Below are 27243 nucleotides of genomic sequence, written 5' to 3'. Positions count from 1 at the left end.
TTGCACACTCTGGTTTTCTGATTAGTTTCCAAACCTCAGAGGAACTGAATACTTACCTTATGTGCCAAAGATTCTCCTGTCACGCCATCTACGAGTAACGTCTCACGCTCTGCGCTCAAATCCGTCAAAGCATCCTGTAGGTTACAAAACACAGGTAAACACGGATAGGGCACAGGGACTACCGGATGGAAAAAGGCTAAGGTTTATTCTGTTTGTCTTCTACCATTCTGGCAGACATACCATGTAATGATAATGGAGAACATTTCAATCTGCTTATGCCCCATCCAACTGGTTCAGGTGGTAAATACATTGTCCAATTTAAATACATGCTAATTAGATCCAAAAAGTGAAATGATCCCAAGTGCATGCCAGGGTTAACTGATTTTTGCCTCAAGCACCTATTAAGGACTAAACTCTTTCCCCAAGTGATCAATATTCTTTAGTGGCATTATTTCAGCCACTTTGTTTCAATCTATTTTAAGAATTTTGTCCTTGATTTCAAATCTCTCCATGGCCTGGTCCCCTCCCTCCCTCCCTCTAATGGTCACCAGTCCCTTAACCCTCTCGCGATCTTGGTGCTCCTATAACTCTGGCCTCATGCACTTCACCAATTTCCACTGCTCCACCATTGATGGCCGTGTCTTCAGCAGCCTCGCCCCTAAGCTCTGGAATTTCCTTTTTAAAATTTCTCCCTCAAAACTTTTTGATCAAGCTTTTGGTTAACCGGGCCTAATGTCCCCTTTTTTGGGCTCGATGGGTATTTCTGTCATAAAAAAATGACAACGCGCCTCAGATTACATCACTAATCAAACAAAATAGTAGAATTGTTCCTAACCTGAAGCCGCCCCACCTTGTTCAAACTCTCAGGTAAATTAGCCGAGGCCTTGATGAAAATCCAACCCATATAAGGTCATCTTTAATTGGAGATTCTGCATAGATTGAAACATGTTGTCTCCCACACCCTTTCAACTAGGAACTGCCAAAATTAACAATTAGAAAGAGGAAGCATGGGTGATTAATTTTCAAATTCCCAGCATTATTCAGCTGTGGTGCTACAGAGCAGCAGCATCTAACCTGGTTTATTGTTGCACAGAGACATCCAGTGACACTAGTCAGTTACTACAAGAGTATTGCCAGAATCATTTTTAAAAGTCAGAGCTTCAAATGTTTAAACTGCCAGGTTAGCAAACTTATCATATACAGGCTCTGGAAGTGGCGTTGATGCTTCCCATGCCACTCAAGTTTGTGGATGGGTGGACATCACTAGTGATGGGAGCAGGGGCTGAGGGGGCCGGGCCAGGCCAGGCCAACCAGTATGTGGCTCTAGGTTGCTGTTATAAAACCTTGCTATAGATTAGAAATTACTATTTATTTGGCTGAAACCTCCAAGTTTCAAAAGAAGAAACAATAATATTTCAGTGAGTTAACACAGCAGCTCAAAGTTGGCTAAATGTTTACCTATAAATACCCTACAAATTCCAATTTTCGTTCAAGTGACATGGGCTGTGCTGACTAGGCCAGCAATCACTGACCATTCCTAATTGTCCTCGAGAAGGTAGTGAAGAGCTGCCTTCTTGAACTGCTGCAATCTCTGCGGTGTAGGTACACACACAGTGCTGCTAGGTAGGGGGCTCCAGGATTGAAAATGGAGTCAGGCTGTTCAGAAAACCCCAAAGACAATCACCTTAAAGAAATATGAATGATTACATCTCCTGCCCTCCTGGGAAGCAGAAGCCCCCAAGCCTATTCCATTGTTGTGCCTCATAGAATTATAGAATGGTCACAGCACCCAAGGTGGCCATTTCGCCCAACATGCAAGTGCTGTCTTACTGAAGGAGCAATTTACCTAGAACCACCCATGTGCGATTGTTTGCTGGAGCAGACAAGTGAAGGAGCAGAGAGAGAGATAAGAAACTACCTGTTAAAAACCTGTTTAAATAAGTTTAAAGTACTTTGTACCTTGTAGAACTGTTTAAAGCATTTAAAAGCATTTTTGCGGGCTTTTTGTATTTACTGCTTTAAGAATTCTGAGGGAGTGGTTAGAAGGGAGTTGTGGGCCAGCAAGCTTTAAATCGGTGCCAGGTTTAAAAGGAAGCCTGGTGTAGACAGCGGGCAGCGGAGTGAGGGGGAGCAGAGTGAGCTATTAGGGCTTAAGATCAAAAGGGCCAGGTAAGTTTGTGTTGAAATTTTCAATACCACTACAGTGAATAATGGAGGGGCATGTGATGTGTTGTTTCTGTATGATGTAGGAACTGGTGGACCCCAGGGCCCTTCCCGGTGACCATGTCTGCAGTAAGTGCAGGTTGCTGGAGGAGCTCCAGCTCAAGGTAGATGAGCTGGCCTCTGAGCTACAGACACTGAGGCTCATCAGGGGGAGAGAGGGTGCCATTGTCAATGGGGTGCAAGAGACATCCACCCCCCCTAGACTGGCTAACTCTAAGGGTCAGGAACCAGAGGGGACTGCTGAGAGGAGGGAGGGTGGGGAGCGGAGGCCTCAGCCTCTCAATCTGCATAACAGGTTTGAGGTTCTTGCTTCCAGTGTGGACGAGGACGAGGGAGGTGAGGTCAGTGAGCAAACTGCACACGGTACAGTGATGCAGCAGGACATAGGCAAAGAGAAGGTGAAAAGGAACGTAGTAGTGATTGGGGATAGTGGGGTGAAGGGTATTGACACTGTCCTTTGTCACAATGACAAAGTGCACAGAAGGGTGTGTTGTCTGCCTGGTGCTCGGGTCCAGGATGTCGCATCTGGGCTGCAGAGGAACCTGGAGTGGGAGGGTGAGAATCCGGTCGTTGTGGTACATGTGGGTGCCAACGACATAGGCAAAATGCGAAGTGAGGATCTGGGGAGGGAGTATGAAAAGCTGGGAATGGAATTAAAAAGTAGAACCGACAAGGTGGTTATCTCTGGGCTACTGCCTGAACCGAGTACAGACGGGCGTAGGGTTGATAGGATTAAGGAAGTGAATGGGTGGCTCAGGGATTGGTGTGGGAGGAATGGGTTTGAATTTATGGGGCATTGGCATCAGTATTGGGGTAGGTGGGACCTGTTCAGGCGGGATGGGGTTGGTCTGAACTGTGCTGGGACCAGAGTGCTGGTGAATTGAGTAAAGAGGGCTGTAGACAGGGCTTTAAACTAATTGGGGGGGGTGGTGGTGGTGCGAGGGTAGGTGACATTACAGGGTCTAAAGTGAAGGAGACAGTACAGGTAAGGGTAGAGGCCAAGGATGTCCCAATAATAAAGGGAGTAGGGGGCGTGAGTATGGTTGGTGGCGTTACATCAGACAGGGTCCAGGTGAAGGCTGGGATGAAGGCACTTTATCTGAATGCACAAAGCATTCGGAATAAAGTGGATGAGCTGGTGGCGCAGATCGGCACAAATGGATATGATCTGGTGGCCATTACAGAGACGTGGCTGCAAAGTGACAGGGACTGGGAGCTGAATGTCCAGGGGTATCAAGTGTTTAGGAAGGATAGGCGGGAGGAAAGAGGGGGGTGCGTAGCTCTGTTGATTAAGGATAGCATCAGGGTGGTAGCAAGGGATGATATTGGAGCCAAGGAGCAGAAAGTGGAATCGTTGCAGGTAGAGATTAGGAACAGCAAAGGGAGGAAGACGCCGGTGGGTGTCGTCTATAGACCCCCAAATAATGATCTGGAGGTGGGGCGGGCTGTTAACACGCAAATAAGTGCGGCGTGCAAGAATGGGACGGCCGTAGTTATGGGGGATTTCAATCTGCATATTGATTGGTCGACCCACGTTGGACGAGGTGGGCTCGAGGAGGAGTTCTTGGAACGCTGCCGGGATAGTTTCCTTGAACAGTGTGTGTTGGAGCCGACGAGGGAGCGAGCTATCTTGGATCTGGTGTTATGTAATGAGGCGGGTAGAATTAGGGACCTTGTGGTGAAGGATCCTCTTGGGGAGAGTGATCATTGTATGGAGGAGTTTCTGGTGCAGATGGAAGAGGAGAAAGTGGGTTGCCGGACACGCGTCCTTTGTTTGAACAAAGGGGAGTGCGGAAGGATGAGAGAAGAATTGGCGAATGTTGACTGGGGGAGCGCGTTGGAAGGTAGGTCTGCTGAGGAACACTGGAGGATCTTTAAGGAGATCTTTCTTGGTGCTCAGCAGAAATTTATTCCGATGGTTAAAAAGGACAGTAGGAGGAGAGGTAATAAGCCGTGGATAATGAAGGAGGTGAAGGAAAGTGTTAAATTAAAAGCGGAGGCATTTAGAGTAGCTAAGAGTAGCGGGCAAGAAGAGGATTGGGAGAGGTTTAAATGTCAACAAAGATTGACAAAGAAGTTGATAAAGAAGGGTAGGAGAAACTATGAAGCTGGGCTAGTGCTTAATATAAAAAAGGATAGCAAGAGTTTTTATAAATATATAAAAAGGAAGAGGCTGGCTAGGGTGAACTTTGGTCCCTTAGAAGATGAGAAGGGGGACTTAGTGGTAGGGGATGGGGATATGGCTGAGGTCTTGAATAACTTTTTTGTTTCTGTCTTCACGGAGGAGGACGTGAATAATTTGCCGGGTGTTAGAGATGGAAAGGTGGTAGGACTGGAGGGTCTTAATGACATTACTGTTACTAGAGAGGCGGTGCTCGACAGACTGGAGGGGCTGATTGTGGACAAGTCCCCAGGACCGGATGGAATGCATCCGAGGGTTCTGAAAGAAATGGCAGAGGTGATAGTGGATGCCTTGGTGGTTATTTTCCAGACGTCGCTGGATTCTGGGGAAGTGCCAGAAGATTGGAAAATGGCTAATGTTACGCTGTTGTTTAAGAAGGGTGCCAGGCAAAAGGCAGGGAATTATAGGCCGGTTAGTTTAACGTCTGTTGTAGGTAAAATGTTAGAATCCGTCATCAAGGAGGAAATAGCGAGGCACCTTGAGGGGAATGGCTTGATAGAGCAGACGCAGCACGGTTTCGTTAAGGGGAAGTCGTGTCTGACAAATTTACTGGAGTTCTATGAGGATGTGTCTAGGGCGGTGGATAGAGGAGAGCCGGTGGATGTGGTCTTTCTGGATTTTCAGAAGCGTTTGACAAGGTACGTCACAAGAGGTTATTGCAGAAGGTCAGGGGTAGGGTGTTAGCGTGGATAGAGGATTGGTTGTCAAATAGGAGGCAGGGAGTGGGGGTCAATGGGTGCTATTCGGATTGGCGGATGGTGACTAGTGGAGTGCCCCAGGGGTCGGTGCTGGGGCCTCAGCTATTTACCATTTATATAGATGATCTGGAGGAGGGAACCAAGTGTATGGTGTCGAAATTTGCTGATGACACCAAGATTGGTGGAACGGCAAATTGTGCGGAGGGTGTGGAGAGTCTACAGAAGGATCTAGATAGGCTGGGCGAATGGGCCAGGAACCGGCAAATGGAATTTAATGTTGGCAAGTGCGAGGTGGTCCACTTTGGTAGGAATAATGGTAGGAAGGATTATTACTTACGTGGAGAAAAACTGCAGCAGGTGACGGTGCAGAGGGACCTCGGGGTCCTTGTACACGAGTCGCAAAAACCCAGCTTGCAGGTGGTCAGGAAGGCAAATGGGATGCTGGCCTTCATAGCGAGGGGGATTGAATATAAAAGTAGGGAGGTCTTGCTGCGGCTGTATAGGGCATTGGTGAGGCCGCAGCTGGAGTACTGTGTGCAGTTTTGGGCGCCGTACTTACGCAAGGATATTTTGGCCTTGGAGGGAGTGCAGAGGAGGTTTACTAGGCTGATGCCGGAGTTGAGGGGGTTGAGCTATGAGGAGAGGCTGAATAAACTAGGCTTGTACTCGTTGGAGTTTAGAAGAATGAGGGGAGATCTCATTGAGACGTATAAGATGATGAATGGGATGGATAGGATAGAGGTGGAGAGACTCTTCCCACTGAAAAAAGACAGTAGGACTAGGGGGCACAGCCTCAAGATAAAGGGCGGGCGGTTTAGAACGGAGTTGAGGAGGAACTTCTTCACTCAAAGGGTGGTGAATCTCTGGAATTCTCTGCCCGTTGAAGTGGTGGAGGCTGCCTCGCTAAATATTTTTAAGACGCGGGTTGATGGGTTTTTGATAAGAGAGGGGATTAAGGGTTATGGGGAGAGGGCGGGAAAGTGGAACTGAGCCACGACAGATCAGCCACGATCTTATTGAATGGCGGGGCAGGCTCGAAGGGCTAGATGGCCTACTCCTGCTCCTATTTCTTATGTTCTTATGCTCCCTGTACATTCTTTGTTTTCAGATAATCTAAATCCCTCGAAAGCTTCAACTGGCCCTGCCTCTACCACATTCTTAGGTAGTGCATTCCAGATCCTAACCACCCGCTGTTTGAAAAAGCTTTTCCTAATGTTGCCATTTTTTAATTTTGCTAATTAACTTGAATCTGTCCCCTCTGGTTCACAATCTTCCCACCAATGGGAACTGTTTCTCCCTGTCTACTCTTTCAGATCCTCAGCATTTTGAATACCTTTATCAAATCTCTCAATTTTCTCCAATCTTTCTATGTAACTGAAGTCAAAAGAGAAAATGCTGGAAAATCCCAGCAGGTCTGGCAGCACCTGTAAGGAAAGAGCTGACATTTCAAGTCCAGACGATCCTTTGTCAAAGCTAAAAGGCACAGAAGCTGGGAGATATTTATGCTGCAGGGTAAGGGAATGAAGCAAAGGGGGAGAAAAGGTAAGGGAAGGGGGTTAAAGTAGGGAGAAAGAGTGGGAGGGGGATGAAGAAAGACAATAAAGAAATAAAAAAAATAGAGAACAATTAAAAATTAAACAAAATAGAATGAAAACAAAAGGGTCGAGGTGGGGTAGAGCAAATTATTTGAAGTTGTTGAATTAAAGGAAATGTTGAGAGACAGAACAAGTTCAGCCAGGTGGAGGAGTGGTGGATGGGAATTGTTCAGGTCTGGCTGAACTTGTTCTCTCTTTCAACAACTTTTCCTTTAACTCATCCCACTTTCTCCAAATTAAAGGAGTAGCAATGGGTATCTGCACGATTCCTAGCTATGCTTGTCTTAAGGGATATGTGAAACTTTCCTTATTCCAAGCCTACCCAGGTCCCCTCTCACAACTCCTTTATCGGCATATCTTTAAGGAGATCTTTCTTGGTGCTCAGCAGAAATTTATTCCGATGGTTAAAAAGGACAGTAGGAAGAGAGGTAATAAGCCGTGGATAACGAAGGAGGTGAAGGAAAGTGTTAAATTAAAAGCGGAGGAATTTAGAGTAGCTAAGAGCAGTGGGCGAGAAGAGGATTGGGAGAGGTTTAAATGTCAACAAAGATTGACAAAAAAGTTGATAAAGGAGGGTAGAAGAAGCTATGAAGCTGGGCTAGCGCTTAATATAAAAAAGGATAGCAAGAGTTTTTATAAATATATAAAAAGGAAGAGGCTGGCTAGGGTGAACGTTGGTCCCTTAGCGGATGAGAAAGGGGACCTAGTGGTAGGGGATGGGGATATGGCTAAGGTCTTGAATAACTTTTTTGTTTCTGTCTTCACGGAGGAGGACGTGAATAATTTGCCGGGTGTTAGCGATGGAAAGGTGGTAGGACTGGAGGGTCTCAATGACATTACTGTTACTAGAGAGGTGGTGCGCAACAGACTGGAGGGGCTGATTGTGGACAAGTCCCCAGGACCGGATGGAATGCATCCGAGGGTTCTGAAAGAAATGGCGGAGGTGATAGTGGATGCCTTGGTGGTTATTTTCCAGACGTCGCTGGATTCCGGGGAAGTGCCGGAGGATTGGAAAACGGCTAATGTTACGCCGTTGTTTAAGAAGGGTGCCAGGCAAAAGGCGGGGAATTACAGGCCGGTTAGTTTAACGTCTGTGGTAGGTAAAATGTTAGAATCCGTCATTAAGGAGGAAATTGCGAGGCATCTTGAAGGGAATTGCTTGATAGGGCAGACGCAACACGGTTTCATTAAAGGGAAGTCGTGTCTGACAAATTTACTGGAGTTCTATGAGGATGTGTCTAGGGCGGTGGATAGAGGAGAGCCGGTGGATGTGGTCTTTCTGGATTTTCAGAAGGCGTTTGATAAGGTACCTCACAAGAGGTTACTGCAGAAGGTCAGAGGACATGGAGTTGGGGGTAGGGTGTTAGCGTGGATAGAGGATTGGTTGTCAAATAGGAGGCAGAGAGTGGGGGTCAATGGGTGCTATTCGGATTGGCGGTTGGTGACTAGTGGGGTGCCCCAGGGGTCGGTGCTGGGGCCTCAGCTATTTACCATTTATATAGATGATCTGGAGGAGGGAACCGAGTGTAGGGTGTCGAAATTTGCTGATGACACCAAGATTGGGGGAAAGGCAAATTGTGCGGAGGGTGTGGAGAGTCTGCAGAAGGATCTAGATAGGCTGGGCGAATGGGCCAGGAAATGGCAAATGGAATTTAATGTTGGCAAGTGTGAGGTGGTCCACTTTGGTAGGAAGAATGGTAGGAAGGACTATTACTTACGTGGCGAAAAACTGCAGCAGGCGACGGTGCAGAGGGACCTCGGGGTCCTTGTGCATGAGTCGCAAAAACCCAGCTTGCAGGTGCAGCAGGTGGTCAGGAAGGCGAATGGGATGCTGGCCTTCATAGCAAGGGGGATTGAATATAAAAGTAGGGAGGTCTTGCTGCAGCTGTATAGGGCATTGGTGAGGCCGCAGCTGGAGTACTGTGTGCAGTTTTGGGCGCCGCACCTGCGCAAGGATATTTTGGCCTTGGAGGGAGTGCAGAGGAGGTTTACTAGGCTGATACCGGAGTTGAGGGGGTTGAGCTATGAGGAGAGGCTGAATAAACTAGGCTTGTACTCGTTAGAGTTTAGAAGAATGAGGGGAGATCTCATTGAGACGTATAAGATGATGAATGGGATGGATAGGATAGAGGTGGAGAGACTCTTCCCGCTCAAAAAAGACAGTAGGACTAGGGGGCACAGCCTCAAGATAAAGGGGGGGCGGTTCAGAACGGAGTTGAGGAGGAACTTCTTCACTCAAAGGGTGGTGAATCTCTGGAATTCTCTGCCCGTTGAAGTGGTGGAGGCTGCCTCGCTAAATATTTTTAAGAAGCGGGTTGATGGGTTTTTAATAAGAGAAGGGATTAAGGGTTATGGGGAGAGGGCGGGAAAGTGGAACTGAGCCACGACAGATCAGCCATGATCTTATTGAATGGCGGGGCAGGCTCGAAGGGCCAGATGGCCTACTTCTGCTCCTATTTCTTATGTTCTTATGTTCTTATATCGATAACTATTTCGGTGCCGCTTCATGCATTTGTCCAGACCTCGAAAAATTCATCAACTTCACTTCCAGTTTCCACCCACCATCACCTTCACCTGGTCCATCTCAGATACTTCCCTTACCTTGCTTTTCTGTCTCTATTCCCAGCAATAGACTATCTACCAATGTTCATTACAAGCCCACTGAATCCCACAGCTATCTGGACTACAGATCTTCACACTCTACATCCTGTAAGGACTCCAGCCTCTTGCCGGATTCCAGACTAGCTCCTTCACCTCCATTGCATTTGTTCCAATGATGCCACCTTCCAAAGTGGTGCTTCTAATATATTAGAAGCATTCCTTTTTTCTCAACTGTAGATTACTATCTACAGTTGTCAACAGGGTCCTCAACAGCGTGCAGTCTATCTCCCTCGCCCACTCCCCTCCTCCAGAACAAGGACCCCAACCTTCCGGTTGCTTGCCATTTTAACATACGATCTTGCTCCCATGCCCATCCTTGGCATGCTGCAATGTTCCAACGAAGCTTAACGCAATCTGGAGGAACAGCATCTCATCTTCCGGCTAGACAATTTACAACCTTCCGATTTCAACATCAAATTCAACAACTTCAAATGATTTGCTCTATCTCACCTTGACCTCTGTTTTCATTTTATTTAATTTTTACTGTTGTCTTTTTTTTATTGTCTTTCTTCATTTTTCTCCCCACTTTATCCCCCTTCCTTTACCTTTTTTACCTCTTTGCTTCTCCTTTTCTAAATCTTACCTCTGTCCCATCCATTCCACCCCCCTCCCCCCAACATCTTCATTTTAGCTTCTCTGCCGTTTGGCCATTCAGACCCTCTACTTTCTCTGGACAGCCATCAGCAGGCTTTTCCCCTGGTTTCTGTGGTTATGATTCATCTTTCATTTATTGACCCTGCAGTATAAATATCTCCCACTCTCTATGGCTTTTAGCTTTGACAAAGGGTCGCCTGGATTTGAAATGTCAGCTCTTTTCTCTCCTTACGGATGTTGCCAGACCTGCTGAGATTTTCCAGCATTTTCTCTTTCAGTTTCAGATTTCAGTATCTGCAGTAATTTGCTTTTATCCAATATATAACTGAAGTTCTTCATTCATCAAGTTACTCGTGACCCATGTGAATCTTTACTGCACTTTCTTCAAAGCCTTCACATTTATTTTAAAGAGTGGTTCCCAGAATGGGGTGCAATACTTCAGTTGAGGCTGAATGAGTGTCTTATCATGTTTAACATATCTTACTTGCTTTGTTAATGGAAAGATGCATTATAAAAGTGCAGAATGCCATATGCTTCAGTAACTGTTCTCAAACTGTTCTGCCATCTCTAAACCCATGTCCCTATGCTCAAATATCCCTTTTAGAACTGTACCCTTTATTTTATATTGTTGCTCCACCTTCATACCAAAATTGATCACTCTTCGTATTAAACTTATCTGCCATTTGTCTGCCCATTCCACTAACTATGTCCTTTTGGAGTTCTACTCTATCCTCACAGTTCACAACTGTCAGCCCAGAAGTCATGAAGGATAACATATATGCCTACATATACTGTACTTTATATACTTTTTTAAAAAAAAGACAAATAATTGCACTGTTAAAATGGCTGAATTTGACCACACGATGGTAGTTCTGGAAGTTTCTCAGCAGTTTAAAAAAGGACAAAGGCTAACTCCTCAAACTCCTGGAATATGATGCTCCTTGCATTGTATAAACATTCCAGCCAAGCCAACATGAAGAATAGTAAATGAGACATTCGAACCAGCCAGCTCTGGACAAAGGCTGGTGCCTCATTTCCAATGTGCCAACAGATCTACAATTACCTGCCTAAAACACAATGGGTTTTAACAAGAGGCATTGTTAACCAAATGGCTCGACCTGAATCCATCATCACATGACGACTGAGACTTACGCTGTTTGAATTGCTTTAATTATCCAGGTTTTGGTATTTGTCTTCCATCGCTGTTTAGACTCAGAAGAGATGCCGGATTCCAGACTAGCAGTTCACCTCCAACTGTTACTTTCCATCAAACCGGTAGCAGCAAAATCAGAACTCTGTCCAGGTTTAAAATTGCCTAGCCCTCACCTATCCCAATTTCTACTGGAATGTTTGAACTTCAACACCGGTGCTTATTACAAGATTAAGTCAGCTCTAAGTGCTTCATCCATTGTGGAAGTCAGTGTTACTGAAAAAGTGGATCCTTCAGTATCAGTTTCAGCTGACTAATTGTTCTGAAGGAACACATCATTGGACTTTTGATTCTGGACTCAAGTGAAACAATTAGTCTTATTTTGTCGAGGTCTTTGCCCTGTACCTCTTTCTTTCCCTTATCCTTTTTATTATTGTATGAATGAAAAAGTGTTGGGGAGAATGTTGTGAATCCTGTTCTTGTATTTTGTGCTGTGTAAATTAAACTAGTACTGATTTAATCTCAGTCAAGTTTGCTGTAGGGTGACTAGTAGAGGTTTGGATCATCCAAAACTGAGGTGTTCTACTTATAAAAGGGGGGAAAATCAAAAATCTACAAACAGGTGGTGAGAGGAGAATTCTGGGCTGGTTATATTAATCCCCCTCCTGTCTGTTACAGTGCTTCCAAGTTTTGTATCCTATGGAACTTTTGAAATCACACACTGGACACCAAGATCATGGGGAGATGGTGATATAGTTGTAACGTCACTGAACTAGCAATCCAAAGACTCAGACTATTGCTCTAGGAGTCTGGGTTGAAATCTCACCATGGCAGCTGGTGGAATTTAACTTCAATTAATTAATTAATTTGGAACTGAAAGCTGGCCTCACTAATGGCGATCATGGAATTATCAACTGTCGTAAAAATCTGGTTCACAAACGTCCTTTAGAGAAGAAAATGTGCCACTCTTATCTGGTCTGGTGATCCACACAACGTGGTTGACTCTTAACAGCCTCTGAAAACAGCCTAGCAAGTCACTCAATTCATAGGCAATTAGGGATGGGCAACAAATGCTGACCTTGCCAGTGAAGCTCATATCCACAAAATAATAAAGAAAGGTCTTTAATATATATCAGGAAGAACAGGAGCCCTAACACTGACACTTTGATTTATTGTCACATATATTGTATACAGTGAAAAGTACTGTTTCTTACAAACAAAGAATATTGCTTATGAGAAGGAGAGAATGCAGCATGTAGTGTTACTGTCTTAGCTAGGGTGTAACTTTAAACCACTCTAATCCTTCATCCAGTCCAGAAGACAATGATTTTTTTAAAAATTCATTTACAGGATGTGTTGTTGCATTTATTGCTCATCCCTAATTCACCATTGCTCTTTGTTTCCTGTCACTTTCATATTGATTTTGCTGTTGTCCCTTTTATTCCATGAGCTCGAATTTTGCTCCAAAGTCTGTTTTCAAATGCCTATTGGAAGTCCATGGACATCAAATCAGCAGCATTGTGCTCATCAATCCTCTGTTACTTCATCAAAAGACTAAAGTAAATTAAATACTATTTGTCCTTCACAAATCCATGTTGGCTTTCCTTAATTAACATTTGCCCAAGTGACTATTAATTCTGTCCCAAATTTTCATTTTTAGAAGCTTCCCCACCACCAAGGTTAAACTGATTGGTTGTGTTAAAAAGTTGAAGGAAGACTAACCTCAAGAGAAAGTGTTCCTCTTACTGCCACCACCACAGCCTCTTTTTTGTGATCCAGTGCCACATAAAATGGAATTTCATAAATCTGCACCATGGGGTGAAAATAAAACATGTTAAAGATTTAATGCAGCCCACAATTATTCCAAATTATTTTCTGAAAACAATTATTGAGCCATGTCTATTACGCTGAATAGTTAAAGAACAAGCGAGGTTTAAATAACCCTACAAAATGGGGAACAGACAAACCTAGCATTGTGCACATCAACCCACCTCTTTCACAAGTAGATGGACAGCACTGTGGAGAGGACCCCTCACTCTATTGCAAATACAACAAAGCGGATACATTTTTCTGCATTTACTAATTTGAAATAAGGACATATGGTTAGTTGGGCAATCAAATGTTAAACATTTCCTCAGTATTGCACTGATAATCTCTCCAATCACAAACTGCTGCCTTTGATAAAAGAGGAACTGTTACATTCAAGGTTTATCACTAACAGCATTTTTTTTTAAAACAATAGATTGGTCAGACAGAGATTAAAGATATTTCTAAGCCAGGGTGGGGAAATTTGCATTTTTACAGTGTCCACCTTGTTGTCCTCAAAGTCCCATTGCATTTCACATTAAACAGGTTACTCTGCTTGTGCAGTCTACCAATGTAACATGGGAAACTTGACCAATTTGTAAACAGCAAGCTCCCATAAACAGCAAATAAATGAATTCCCAGATAAATCAGCTCTTCAATAGAAGACAATGGAGAAATCTTTGCCCTTCTTTCAAAATTCATAGAATCATGAAAACCCAAGTCTAGAAAGAGGCCATTGCACCCATCGAGACTGCACCGGCCACAATCCCACCCAGGCCCTACCCCCACACCCACTAATTCCTCTAACCTATGCATCTCAGGACACTGAGGGACAATTTTAGCATGGCCAATCAACCTAACCTGCACATCTATAGACTGTGGAAGGAAAGCCATGAAGACATGAGGAGAACGTGCAAACTCCACACAGTGACCCAAGCCAGGAATCGAACCCAAGTTCCTGGAGCTGTGAAGAAGCAGTGCTAACCATTGTGCTCACCACTCAAATTGACATGGGACTTTTACTGTTGACTGAAATAAATAGACATGACCCTCATTCATCTGGAAGACAGCACTTGCAAGGGACAGCGTTCCCTTGGCACTTTTGGATCAAGCTGAAGTATGCATCAAGGTGAGATTTTTAACCTGCCAATGATTACCTTATTATGGAAACTGACGTGAATGAAGTCATGATACTGCAGCCCTGTAGTTTGCAGCATGGAGTTGAAATGGCAGCCCATGTGATCCCCACCAACTATGTCCTGCTCAGCAAATTGGCTTCCGCAACTAGACAGAGAAATACATTGACATTAAGCCAACGAGTTTCCTAGGCCTTGTAATTACCAGATAATGGACAGTCAGAATAGACACAGCTCTTCACATAAAAAGAGGGAGGAAATCTGGAAATCTCAATTCCCGCTCTGTCCTTACCCTGTCAAAATGTCTTGTGGTTAAGCAGAGTTAGGAAGAAGGATGCTAATTGAAAATGTCAGAACTGATCTCAGTATATTTTGAGTATTAGGAAAGTAGGACCAGGATGGGCAAATACAGATCAGTTGCCATCTAATTGACGTATTGAGGACTAATTGGACTCCTCCTGTTGCTAATGTTCATTGATAGTGGCAGTGTCTGACTGATGCATTCTGTACAGTGGCCATTGCTCAGTAGAAGGAGCAACTTGTTCTAAGTTGAAATTACTACTTAATTCAGCGTGAAGCTGCATACTTTGTGAAATCTCTTTTGTCCTGCGAAAGGGGCAAGGCTGTAATTTAGCTTACATCACTTCCCCTTAATTCCCCATCAGAAACCAGGATGCCACCAATATTGCAGATTGCAGTCAGGCTTCCTGGCATTGAGTACTTCTCAACTGTTCCAGTCTTCTCAAGTCTAACTCTGCAGGGCTTAATGCAACATTCACACTCTAGTGACGGATGTTTCACAGTACATATGGTACAAGGACAGATTTTAAAAAAGATTTGCATTTACGTAGCTTTAGGCAACATCCTCTTGCGTGGTGAAGGCAGATGCAATATTCTCATTTACTTCCTCAACCACAAGACCATAAGATACATGCGCAGAATTAGGCCATTCAGCCCATCAAGTCTGCTCCGCCATTCAATCATGGCTAAGTTTCTCAGCATGTGGAGATGCCAGTGTTGGACTGGGATAAACACAGTAAGAAGTCTCATAACACCAGGTTAAAGTCCCACAGGTTTATTTGGTAGCAAACACCACTAATTTTCAGAGAGCTGCTCCTTTGTCAGGTGAGTCAGCTACCAAATAAACCTGTCGGACTTTAATCTGATGTTGTCAGACTTCTCACTAAGTTTCTCAGCGCCATTCTCCCACCTTTTCTCTGTAACCTTTGATTCCTTTACCAATCATGACCTCTGTCTACACAAGATCATCTTACTTTTGATCTGTAATTGGCCCCTGCACTACCTCATGGAAGACTAAAAATGAATGGGTATAATTCTCAAAGGAGTGCAGGGCATATTTGTACAAATTGGTGGTGGTGGCAGGGCAGACTGAGAAAGCATATAAGGCATACAATGGGGTCCTGGCTTTTATAAGTAGAGGTGCACTGTACAAAAGCTTAAAAAAGTGATATCAGTCTTTATGAAAACTGGATTCTGCCTCAACTGGAGTAGTGTGTCAAATTCTGGGCATTACGCTTTAGGAAGGCATTGGAGAGGTTGCAAAAAAGATGTCCGGGAATGGTTCCAGGGATGAGATTGCAAGTTCATAGAGAGAGTGGTGAACTGGGTTGCTCTCCTTAGAGAAAAGCATGTTGAGAGGAGACTTGATAGAGTATGCAAAATCACAAGGGACCTAGACAAAGTAGATAAGGAGAAAACTGTTCTCATTGGTGGAAGGGTTGAGAGCTAGAGGACACAGAAGGAAATATTTTTATTTACACAGCAAATGATTAGAATCCGGAATGCACTGCCTGAAGTGCGGTGGAGACAGAATCAACCATGGCTTTCAAAAGGGAACTGGACAATTATCTTACGTTTGAAAACCTATGATACGATATCCACGTTGGACGTAGTACCATTGTCAGTCATACTTAATACAACGTATGTGCTAAACAGGTTAGAGACACTGTTAATGATCAGGACTTACCACATACAGTTACGGCTCAGCTTGCACAGGCCACTTAGTGGGTGACTGAAGATGTACAGTGGCCATCCATAAGCTGCGACAGCAAACTGCATATAGTGGGCAGAATTTTCTAATTCTATATCTAGCTCCTCAGCCTGGAAAAATAACAGATAATACCAAAACACACAAACAACTTAAAGAGAACAGAACAGGAATTAGCCTCTCTGGTCAATTTCATAAGACTGCATCAGAGTTGGGGACAAGGTAAAATCAGCTGCTTCTGTCCTGGGTAATGCTGATCAGCAAGCTCATAAGGAATGACCGGTCAGCCTATCTAATGATATGAAGTTTATGTGCAGCCTAGTTCCTGCACAGTGGTCTTTGCAGATACTTCAACACTGGTGCTTTCAGCTTGGCAAAGACCGGAAGTATTACCTGTTGTGTGGGGGCACTGCTAAGGGCTGTGTCCAAAGTGGCAGAATGGTGAGTAAGCAAGTGTTTCTGCAATTAATGCACGAATGGTTACATATACATCACGTGGCTGGCAATTGAAGCCACGCAGGCAGCATTGGCAATACACGTTCACACTTACTGATTGTCAACACAATCCAAGTGTAGATGCCACACAGAACTGTCAACATTATGGTAGCATTAAAGACAAAATATTTCCTATAGTGATTCAAGGAGTTTCTTTCCCTCCCAGGAAACGTTGTGGGAGAACACTTCATCAAAATGATCTTAAAAGGGATATTACTTTCACATTGACAACAAATAGAAAGCAGAGTATATATAGTAATTGAGGCAGATGGATGCATTTAAGGGGAAACTAGATAAGCAGCAGGGAGAATCAGCAGAAGGATATGTTGATAAAATGAGATCAAGAGTGGGAGCATAAACAGCAACTTGGACTGGTTGGTTGAATGGTCTGTTGTGGTGCTGTACGTATTGTTTTACTCTACCACTGATGATCAGGGTCAACGATTTGTGAGATCCAAAGTTCTCCTTGTACTTTGATCCTGCAGAAGTCAGTCATCTCACTGTAGTAACCATAAGGAAAAGTCACTTTTTGTGTGTTTGGGAATTTAATTTCAGCATTTGTAAAAGAGAGAAATAGGTTTGTGTTTCCTTATTGAGAAATGAAAAAAATCACTGTCAGTGTAATGAGATTTAAAATTCTTGAAACTGAACCTACAATAGACTGTGGTTGGGAGACAGTACAAGTAATCTCCTCCAGATCCTTGCTCTGTTCTCTCTTATCCTGTTCCTGGTGCAGAAGAGTCAGTCCTGCAGCAATATCACCAGGCACCAGGTCTGTGTCCTGCCCATAGAGAGGAAAAAACCAAAAGAAAGGTATGAATAGAAATATTTTACCTAAAAATCTACAACATCAAGTGAGTACTTGTCAGAATACATTCCTGACATTCCCCAATAGAAAAGGAACATTGGGTGCCAAAATACAACAAGGCTACAAAGATTACAGTGCCAATATAAAGCTCCATCAGCTGACAGAAAACGTTTCAGCAAAATTTTAAAGACTGACAAAAACATTTAGCTGGTCCAAAGGAAAACAAGGGGGAATACCTGTGCATAGTTTAATTAAGAATAAAAATCGTAAGCTGTTGTTAAAATACAGTGCTCAGCAAACCTAAGTATTTAGCCAATTAATTACTCCAATTTGCCAAAACATCAGTGACTTCTAAACTTTTTTCTTCCTCCCAATGTGCAGGGATACAGGGAAAAGGCAGGGGAATGGCAGTAAGTCATGATGCTCATTTGGAGAGCCACTGCAGACACAGTGGGCCAAATTGGCGTCCTTCTGCATCATAAAAATTCTGTGATATCAAGCTTAAGGCAAATGGCCTGTGACATTAAACTATGTACAGATTTGACAAGCTTTTAACAAAATGTTACACAAAAATATGATTTAAAAGAAAAACTTACCATAAAAAAGGCACTAAAGAGTTCCCCGATGTTTGTAAAGGCAGCCTGGTTATCTGCATCCTTTGTAACACAACAACATAACAGCTTCAACCTGCACTCCCATACCCGTGCTGCCACAGACTTGGCCTGGACCGAGTCACTGCTCACCAGGTTATGCACCCTGCTTGTTACAAAGTTCAATCTCTTGCGTCTGCCCAGAGGGTCGAAAAAAACGAGGACAGCAATGATCGTGAAGAATAAGAAAATCCAGCTGTGGAAAGGATATTTTTCCAGGATTAGTGTGAAACACTCATACTTGATTTTTGTAACAAAAATAAAATTCTGCTAGATTCCAAACTCATTCCTTATTTGCACATTTGTGGCACTCAGCCACAGCTCACTGGGTGGCACTCCTGCCAGTCATGGGTTCAAGCACAATATGGAGACTTGAGCACAAAATCTAAGATGACACTACCAGTGCAGTACTAAGGAAGGAATGTTGCACTGCCAGAGTTGTCTTCTTTCAGATGAATTGTTAAATCAAAGCTGAAGCATTTGCTCAATGTTACAATGGGTTACAAATATTCTCTTACCTAGCAATGACAGCTATAGTAATTGTGTTAACAATGGAAGGAGCACAGCCCTGGCTTTCATCATTGACCCAAACAGCACCTAAGATGGCCCAGGCGAGTTCAGGTAAGTAAAGAAAGGTACGGATATAGATCAGAATTGGGATATATCGTCTTGGACCTGGATTGATAATAGTTCCTGCAAACAGAGAAAAATCAAGAGTGAAATGAGTACAGTAATTTTCTGCATTTCTTTCATGCTGGGGATCATTTACCTATGGGAGGACAAGGTTGGCAGTGGTATCATGATCAGCTGGGTCTAGGACTCTGGAGCTTGAATTTCAACTCCAAAGTGTGTGGAAATGTCATTTATATATTTGACATCCCCCCCAAGAGGGAAGGCAGGGCCTTAGTGTCATGCCTCAACCAAAAGATAACATTTCTGAGATACTCCCAGTACAGTATTGCGGGAAAACTGCACTATCACCTTAGATTGAACAACAGACTTCCTGACTCAGAGGGAGAGCTGACAAGAAGTTGAAACCCATTAAAAAATACTAATGGAAAAACACCGCACCCACATAATTACCCACAAGGTCATCCAGGGAAAAGTTACTACTACATACCAAACAGGAGCAGGAAATTTGACTGGATTTTCTCTCCTTTAATCCAATAATAGCCATTTTTCATTTATATAATGCATTTAACATTAAAGATATCCTAAAATGTGATATTAAAAAAGGGTGTCAAGACCAAAGAGGAGATTAAAGTAGGAGAAAGAAAGGCTTACACTTAAAAAGAACTTTCCACGACTTCTATACACTCCAAAGCACTTCACAGCTAATGAAGTACTTTTGAAGTATAGTAACTATATAACGTGGGACACACAACAGCAGCCAGAAAGGGTGATCAGAAGTGGGTAGGTATTAAGGAGGTCTCAAAGAAGAACTGGAGGAGTTCAGAGAGAAAATTCCTGAGCGTATGGCCAAAGCAGTGAAGGTACAGGGACCAGGGTGGGGGTGGGAGGAAAGAAGAGAGAGAGAAGAAAAGCAACCCACACAAAAGAAGGATGCTTCAAATCCTCTGCTGTGCCAAGATTAAGATCTGCTAACTCAACACACAGACAATTGGTCTATGTTTCTTAATATCAAACGGAGGACGGCCTTTGCTCACCATTTCACCAACATGGGATAACAGAAAGTACGCTGCCCTGCTGACCAGCCAATGCATTAACAGAGGAGATAATCTGCTTCCTAATTTTCTGATTTCCAAAAATGTTTGCAGGAAAAAAATCATTTAGTTTCGATTAAACCTCCTGTGCTTCTTGGCTGGTGCTTAAACTTCTGTGCCGAACCTCACCTCATTTGTACGTTCATTTAAGTGCCCTTCCAAGCTAACTTATTCCACAAATTCATCACCCAAAAGTTAATGCATGCAAAATAATTTATATCTTACAGTTTTAGCCTCATACAGCAAACAGTAAGTGCACAATTATTTTGTGAAAAGGAATAACAGTTACCTTGCATACTGACACAAACAATCACGGAAAGGGCCAAGATAATTGCAGCCAAAAGAACAAGCAAGACAGTGAGATAACTCGGGAGGAATCCCCCTCCTTTACAATCAAACTGGTTTCTATTAGTTAAGTACAAAAACAGGATTCCAATCCACCTGTAAAACAAAGGGATATTGGGGTTAGTCAGCTTCCCAATGCATCTGTATGGTAGACACATTCTTAGTAAATGACATTAGACCTTCTTTAAACCTGCCCGCTGCAACAAGGTGGGAACAAAGTGATGATTTCACGGTAACATGGACAAAATTGAGTACTTGTTCAATTACATGCACATTTTATCATAGAACTTATTTATTGGGTGACTGAATAGACTAAATCACCAGAGATTACCACATTTTTTTTAAATAGTCAAATAGTTCACTACCTATGGTAATTGTAAGAAGTCTCACAACAGCAGGTTAAAGTCCAACAGGCTTATGTTGTATTAAGTCAAATCAATTTAATCTTGAAATCTGAATTACTTCCTCTTGTTTTGCACCATTTCGAAGTTAAATTTCTTTTCCGTCTATATCTTACAAATTGCTCGTCTTAGATTTCCTTTTTTTTGCTGCTGACATTTTGTTTTTTGCTGTGTTACATCCTTAACATGTTTCTTTAGTCTCAACCTTTACTTTCGCCCTCTTTGGATTGTTGCTTATTGACCTCTCTCCACACTTGGTGAACATCTTAATGCTTTGCACTTTATTACCATTTTTATATGATGACAGTGCTGCTGTTGAAAGTTCAACACCCACAGACACTTCTTCCATTCTCTGGGTGCCAACACTGATATATCTCCTCTATGAAAGCAGGATCTATGTATCACGTAATGAGACAGGAATTTCAGTTACCATCTTTAAAATAAAAGAAAGATTTGATGTTGCAAATTTCACACCCTAAGGTGATCCCAAAGCACTGTACGTCCAATGAAGCACTCGTTTGAGCATGTCTTCAATGTTACAATGTGGGAAAATTGGTGGCAAATTTGCACATTACAAGACCCCACAACAGTACTGCAATAGTCGATTTATAATAACATTGATTAAGGGACCGATATCGACCAGGACACTGGGGCGAACACTGCTGCTTTTTTTAAAAACGGCAACACAGGAGCTCTTAGCATATCATCCAAAAGAGACATTCTCTGACAAAGCAGAATGTGTTTTGAATACAAGTTCAGACACAGAAAACATCAAACACTCAGGAACCAACCATTTTATTATTTTCAATCACATTATCACATTCAACTTACTCGCAACATGGTCAATCTGTAACAAGACATCGAGGGCTAGAGGGTCTATATAAATTGGGGTGGGCGGGGGGAGGGGTGTCTTTCAGGTCAAACCAAGTAAACAAACTCAAATTACGTTAGGACATCAGATAATCCAATCTTTCCATTTATACTGTCAATACATAAACTCTTTAGGTAATTTCAGGTCTGGCTTGTTTTGCAAGATCCAGATCACAAGTTACTTCTGTTAAGTTTTTATTTATTAGTCACAAGTAGGCTTATATTAACAATGAAATGAAGTTACTATGAAAATCCTCTAGTTGCCACACTCCAGCATCTGTTCAGGTACACAGAGAGAATTTAGCATTGCTAATGTATCTAATCAGCACATCTTTCAGACTGTGGGAGGAAACCCACATAGAGGAAGAACTCAATGATGACAGAGTACAGGAATGAGATAGAGAATCTAGTGTGGCAACAATAATCTCTCCCTCAATGTCAACAAAATGAAGGAGATTGTCATTGACTTCAGGAAGCGTAGGGGAGAACATGCCCCTGTTTACACCAACAGGGATGAAGTAGAAAGGGCCAAGAGCTTCAAGTTTTAAAGTGTCCAGATCACCAACAACCTGGCCTGGTCCCCCCATGCCGACACTAGTTAAAAAAGCTCAACGCCTCCACTTTCTCAGAAGACTAAGGAAATTTGGCATGTTAGCTACAACTCTCACCAACTTTTACAGATGCACCATAGAAAGCATTCTTTCTGGTTGTATCACAGCTCAGTATGGCTCCTGCTCTGCCTAAGACTGCAAGAAGCTACAAAAGGTCACGAGTGTAGCCCATTCTATCACACAAACCAGCCTCCCAACCATCGACTGTCTACACTTTTCGCTGCCTTGGCAAAGCAGCCAGCATAATTAAGGACCCCATGCACCCTGGCCATTCCCTCTTCCACCTTCTTCCATCAGGAAAAAGATACAAAAGTCTGAGGTCACATGCCAACCAATTCAAGAACAACTTCTTCCCTGCTGCCGTCAGACTTTTGAATGGACCCACCTTGCATTAACTTGATCTTTCTCTACACCCTATCTAGAACTGTAACACTGAATTCTGCACTCGTTTCCTTCTCTATGAAGAGTATGCTCTGTCTTTATAGCACGCAAGAAACGATGCTCTTCACTGTACGCTAATACATGTGACAATAATAAATCAAATCAAACTCTGCACAGTGACCCAACCTAGGGATCAAACCCTGGTCTTTGGTGCTGAGGCAGCAGCACTAACCACTGTGCTGCCCCACCCCCAGTTCTGCTAAACAGGATGTGGAAGTTATGGGCTAATCATGCCTGAAACTCATGAAAAAGTGAAGGAGTTGCAGAAAGCTATCTATCCTTCTGAAGAAAGGGCCGGATCATTAAAAAAATACATTCGTCACAATGTTCTTTTTTTCCAGTTTTTAGAAGAGATGTTGGCATAATCATTAATAAATATTCAAATTTTGCCGATGATTCAGGCTTCAACTTTTACTTTTGACACGAAGGACTGCATTTTTGAGACAGAAATAGCAAATTGTAGTTTAGGATGCTCACTTCTTGCGCACTCACCACTTCCACTGACACATCACTGGCAGCTTTAAGTTCGGGAATTCCCTCCCTAAACCTTTACACAGCCTTACCTCTTCCTCGTCATTTAAAATCACCCACTTAAAACCAACTCTTTGGCCTTGCTTTTGGTCATCTGTCCTAATATCTCGTACGGCTCAGTAATATTATTTTTCTTCATAACCTTGCTGTGAAACACCTTGGGACATTTTACCATAACGGTATTATACAAAACCAAGTTGCCGTTGTTATTAGTTACGATTGGTTAACTATGAAGCAGGACCATCAGGTCACTTGATGACCCTCATTCAGCGCTCCCAGAATAGGAAACAGATGTTGTCCACAGCGCCACAACACAAATTGAAAGGGTCATTCAGTCAGCAAAATCCACTGAGATATATTCCTCAAGACTGAGACTAGGTCACATTTTAAGCTGAATAAAGAGGCCTTCAGCCTCTTAGAGGGACACTGGCTTCCCCCACCTGAAGGGGCCGGGGTTTGGTGGATCCGGAGGCTGAACTCTTACTCACCACAAAACCCGCAGCAGCAGCTCGAAGGCCCCGGGAAACACCAAGTCATCGCTGCCCAGAGACCAGCGCCTGCCAAAGGCCACCAGCCCCGGCATCTCTCCAGCTATCCCCCCCCGCCCTCTACTTCTTCAGAGTCCTGTTGGATGCACGGCGTCCCGGCCACTGATAGCCACAGCCCCAGGAGGCGGAGCCGGAGACCGAGTCCACCAAACGATGACAGGCACCGCCATTATCGAACCACCCACAACAAACCCCCTCCCACAACTCACACACCGCACAAAGGTTCCGCCCTCCAACACCAAAAGAATGGTGTCAACCTCTACCTCACGTTAGAAAGAATCATGTTACCTGCGAAACACAATCATTTGGAGGGTTCTATTTTAAATGACTAGATGCCTGGTTCCATTTATCTGATCATAGTCAGAGAATCTTGCCTTCTCTTCCTGCTCCCTCACCATTACCTCTGGCTATGTCTCACCTACATTGCTCTCTTTGCCACATCATCCAAAACATATGACCTGTTTTCACATGTAGATTATCGTTGATATTTGCTTACAAAGTCAGTTACAGACAACATCCAGTTCTATATCTCACCACTACAAGTTCTATATCTCACCACTACATCGCTCAATTCCTCTATATCCTCAAATGATCAAACTGCTTGTCTGATGTTCGGTACTGGATGAACAAAAATTGCTGCCAACTGGATATCGTGAAGACATTGTTTTCAATCTCCTCTCCAAACACTGGTCCCTGGCTGTCAACTCCATCCCCCTCACTGGCAACTGCCTGAGCCTAAACCACAAACTTGGTTACATGTTTGATCTGACATCAGCTTTCAATGACATAGTCATGTCATCACTAAGACTGCCTATTCCACTTCCATTACATGGTTAATTTCGTCCCATTTCAGCTCATTTGCTGCTGAAACCCTTGTCCATCCTTTTAGTTGCTTCTAGATTTAAACACTTCAATGCTGGTCTCCCATTCTACCCACCGCAAACCTGAGGTCAACCAAAAGGCTGTGCTGCTTGTGACCTAACTCGCATCATGTTCTTTCCAATGATCACCCCTGTATGCTCACTTACCTACATTGGTTCCTCGTTGTGATGATACTGTGCCTTTAAGAAATATAAGTATATCATGTTTCTTGTAAGGGGTATGCTTAGAATTCAGATTGGATTTGCAGGGTGCCAATTTGTCTAGCAAAACATTTAAATTGGTAGATGAAAGCACAGGATAAGTACTCATTTTAGACCTGGAGTATTTGTTTTAAATTGAGCTAACAAATTTGTATTTACTTGGGTCTCCTCTGGCAGGGGTTTCAGTGTAGAGTTTTGATTAGGTTGATTGACAGGGACAGGATACTGTGCTTAATCAGAGGAGTTAAGCTTGCAGGGAAGAGATGCTGTTTCAGTTTTATTTATAAAAATACAAGCAGTTGCTGTTTGGACTACCAGAAGAAACAGATGTCTCTCTCTCTCTCTCCAGACTGTTCTGGAGTTCTAGGACTATTTACCTGACATAAATATGTATGTCTGTGTTTTGCCTACTAATTTTAAAGAGGTTTAACTCTATATGAGGAATATTGCTTGAATTGGAACTGACAGTGATGTTAGCAGTTAAGAATCGTATATTGTCATGTTAAAGTTTTGTTCAGTTGTTAGATGTTAAGCTAATTTATTTTGTTATAGTTAAACTGTGTTGTTAAATAACAGTTGATTTGATAAAAGCTCCCTGGAGCATCAATAAAATTGTGCTTGGAGTGAAACATCTTATCTTCACATCAATGCTAATATAGCAAATTGTTGGGATCTAATCTGACTTCATAATATACCTTAAGGTTTCTGATCTTGTATTCTAACATAATCAAGCAACATCTTGATTTAAGATTCTCATCCTTTTTGAATCCTTCCATGATATTGTTCCTCACTAGCTCAGTAACCTCCTCCATCTCCAAAACTTGTGTTCTTTTTCTGGCTCTTGAATAATCCCAACTTTAATCTCGTTCTGTAATTATCTATGGCAACTTTTCCATCTGTTTACCTGGCTTTCCACCTTTAAGACAATTCTTAAAGTCTATCTTCTCACTCAAGATTTTGGTCATCTGATCTAATATTCCCTTATGTGGCTCAGTGATATCAATGTTTGACTGCATTTTCTGCCAATATGGTGCATGCGCAGTTGTGCTGTTTACACCATGACACCATTGGCAGCAACTGAGTAGCCAGCAACCAGGAGAGAAATAAAGGAAAATTAACTGTAATTATATCTTTGATGACAAATCTTTGATTTAGCTTTCACTTCTAGATAAGGTTCAGCGCTCTGACCTGTTAACCCAAGCTTCTACATAAATTTTGCAGGACCTGCTCAATCTATCCAGCATTTTCCACTTGTAGGTTGTTCTTTCCATATTTTACCCTTTTCTGTTGTTGAAAAGATTACATCAGACAACTGGAGAGCTGGCACAGCCTAATAAAAAATCTGCAGTATGAGGTTTGCAATGTTGTGGGATGTTTTACAGGCTGCACCAGCATTGGTGCAGCCAGCTAGTCTCTGTGGAACCTACTAATATTCTGATTTCTTAATTATATGACTGCAGTTCTCCATTCATTTCATAGATCATGCCACATCAATATAGAATGCTCATAGAGTTTCATGGCTCAGAACAAGGTCCTTTGGTCCATCTGCGCCAACGATCAAGCACCTATTGATTCTAACCCCATTTTCCACCACTTGGTCCAAAGTCTTGTGTGCTATGGCATTTCAAGTGCTATCTAAATGCTTCTTAATCATAGAATCCCTACAGTGCAGAAGGAGGCCATCTGGCCAATCGATTCTGTACTGACTGTCCAACAGAGCATCTTACCACAGCACTATCCCCATAAACCTACATATTTACTCTGCTAATTTCCCTAACCTATACACCTTGAGACACTAAGGGACAATTCAACATAGCCAATCAACCTAACCTGCACATCTTTGGACTGGAGGAGGAAACCCACTCAAACAAGGGGTCTGGTCTAGTTCAGTTTCTGGTAAATAATAACCCCCACACCCCCAGCATCTTGATAGAGGGGGTTCAGCAAAGGTAATATCATTGAATGTTAATAGGAGATGGTTAGATCCTGTTTTATTGGAGATGGTCAGTGCCTGGCACTATGTGGTGTGAATGTACGCCATTTAACTCAAGCCTGAATGGTGTGCAGGTCTTGCTGCATACAGACATTTCTTCAGTACCTGAGTCGCCACAAATGGTGCTGAACATTGTGTAAACATCTGCACTTCTGACCTTATTGATGAAGCAGCTGAAAATGGTTGGGCCTAGAACATGACCCTGAAGAATTCCTGCAATGATTCCTGGGTCTGATTATTGACCTCCAAATATCACAAGCATTTGTGCTCAGTATGACTCCAATCAGCAAAGAGTTTTTCCTTTGATTCCCATTGACTCCAGTTTCATTCGGGCTCCTTGATGCCACAAAGGCATCAAGGAATCCGATGTCAAGCTGACTTGATGTCAAGGACAGTCACTCTTACCTTTCCTCCTTTGTCTATATTTAGACCAAGGCAGTAATGACTCCTCCAGTTAGTTTTGGCTCTGCCAGGGCTACTGACTATCAGTGAGCAGGTTATTGCTGAGAGGATGCTGCTTAATAGCATTCCATCACTACTAATGATTGAGAGTAAACGACCAGTTGGATTTGAACAGTTTTGTGATCAGGACATACGTGAACAATTTTCCACATTTCCAGGTCAATGCTAACTTTGACAGGGACAAGACTAGTTCTGGTACACGAGTATTGAGAATTGTTTCCTGTTGGGA

General features: G+C 43.0%; 1 protein-coding gene across 1 annotated transcript in view; it reads right to left on the bottom strand.

The window, feature by feature from the left end:
• daglb (diacylglycerol lipase, beta) overlaps positions 1 to 23646 on the bottom strand; it is a 40263-nt gene extending 16617 nt beyond the window's left edge. The window contains exons 1-9 of the mRNA XM_080206800.1: positions 23418 to 23646; positions 20020 to 20171; positions 18525 to 18699; positions 17953 to 18202; positions 17204 to 17329; positions 16033 to 16166; positions 14067 to 14193; positions 12826 to 12909; positions 57 to 134 (exon numbers count right to left, since the gene is read on the bottom strand). Coding sequence (XP_080062926.1) covers positions 57 to 134; positions 12826 to 12909; positions 14067 to 14193; positions 16033 to 16166; positions 17204 to 17329; positions 17953 to 18202; positions 18525 to 18699; positions 20020 to 20171; positions 23418 to 23512 — 1221 coding nt within the window. The 5' untranslated portion in view covers positions 23513 to 23646. The remainder of the gene's footprint in view (positions 1 to 56; positions 135 to 12825; positions 12910 to 14066; positions 14194 to 16032; positions 16167 to 17203; positions 17330 to 17952; positions 18203 to 18524; positions 18700 to 20019; positions 20172 to 23417) is intronic.
• Between the last annotated feature and the right edge of the window lie 3597 nt (positions 23647 to 27243).

This window comes from Carcharhinus amblyrhynchos, chromosome 18 (genome assembly GCF_965287045.1).
Source record: "Carcharhinus amblyrhynchos chromosome 18, sCarAmb.v2.hapA, whole genome shotgun sequence".
Lineage (NCBI taxonomy): Eukaryota > Metazoa > Chordata > Chondrichthyes > Carcharhiniformes > Carcharhinidae > Carcharhinus > Carcharhinus amblyrhynchos.
The sequence above is the reverse complement of the archived record's forward strand: the minus strand, read 5'-3'. Positions and strand labels throughout refer to the sequence as shown.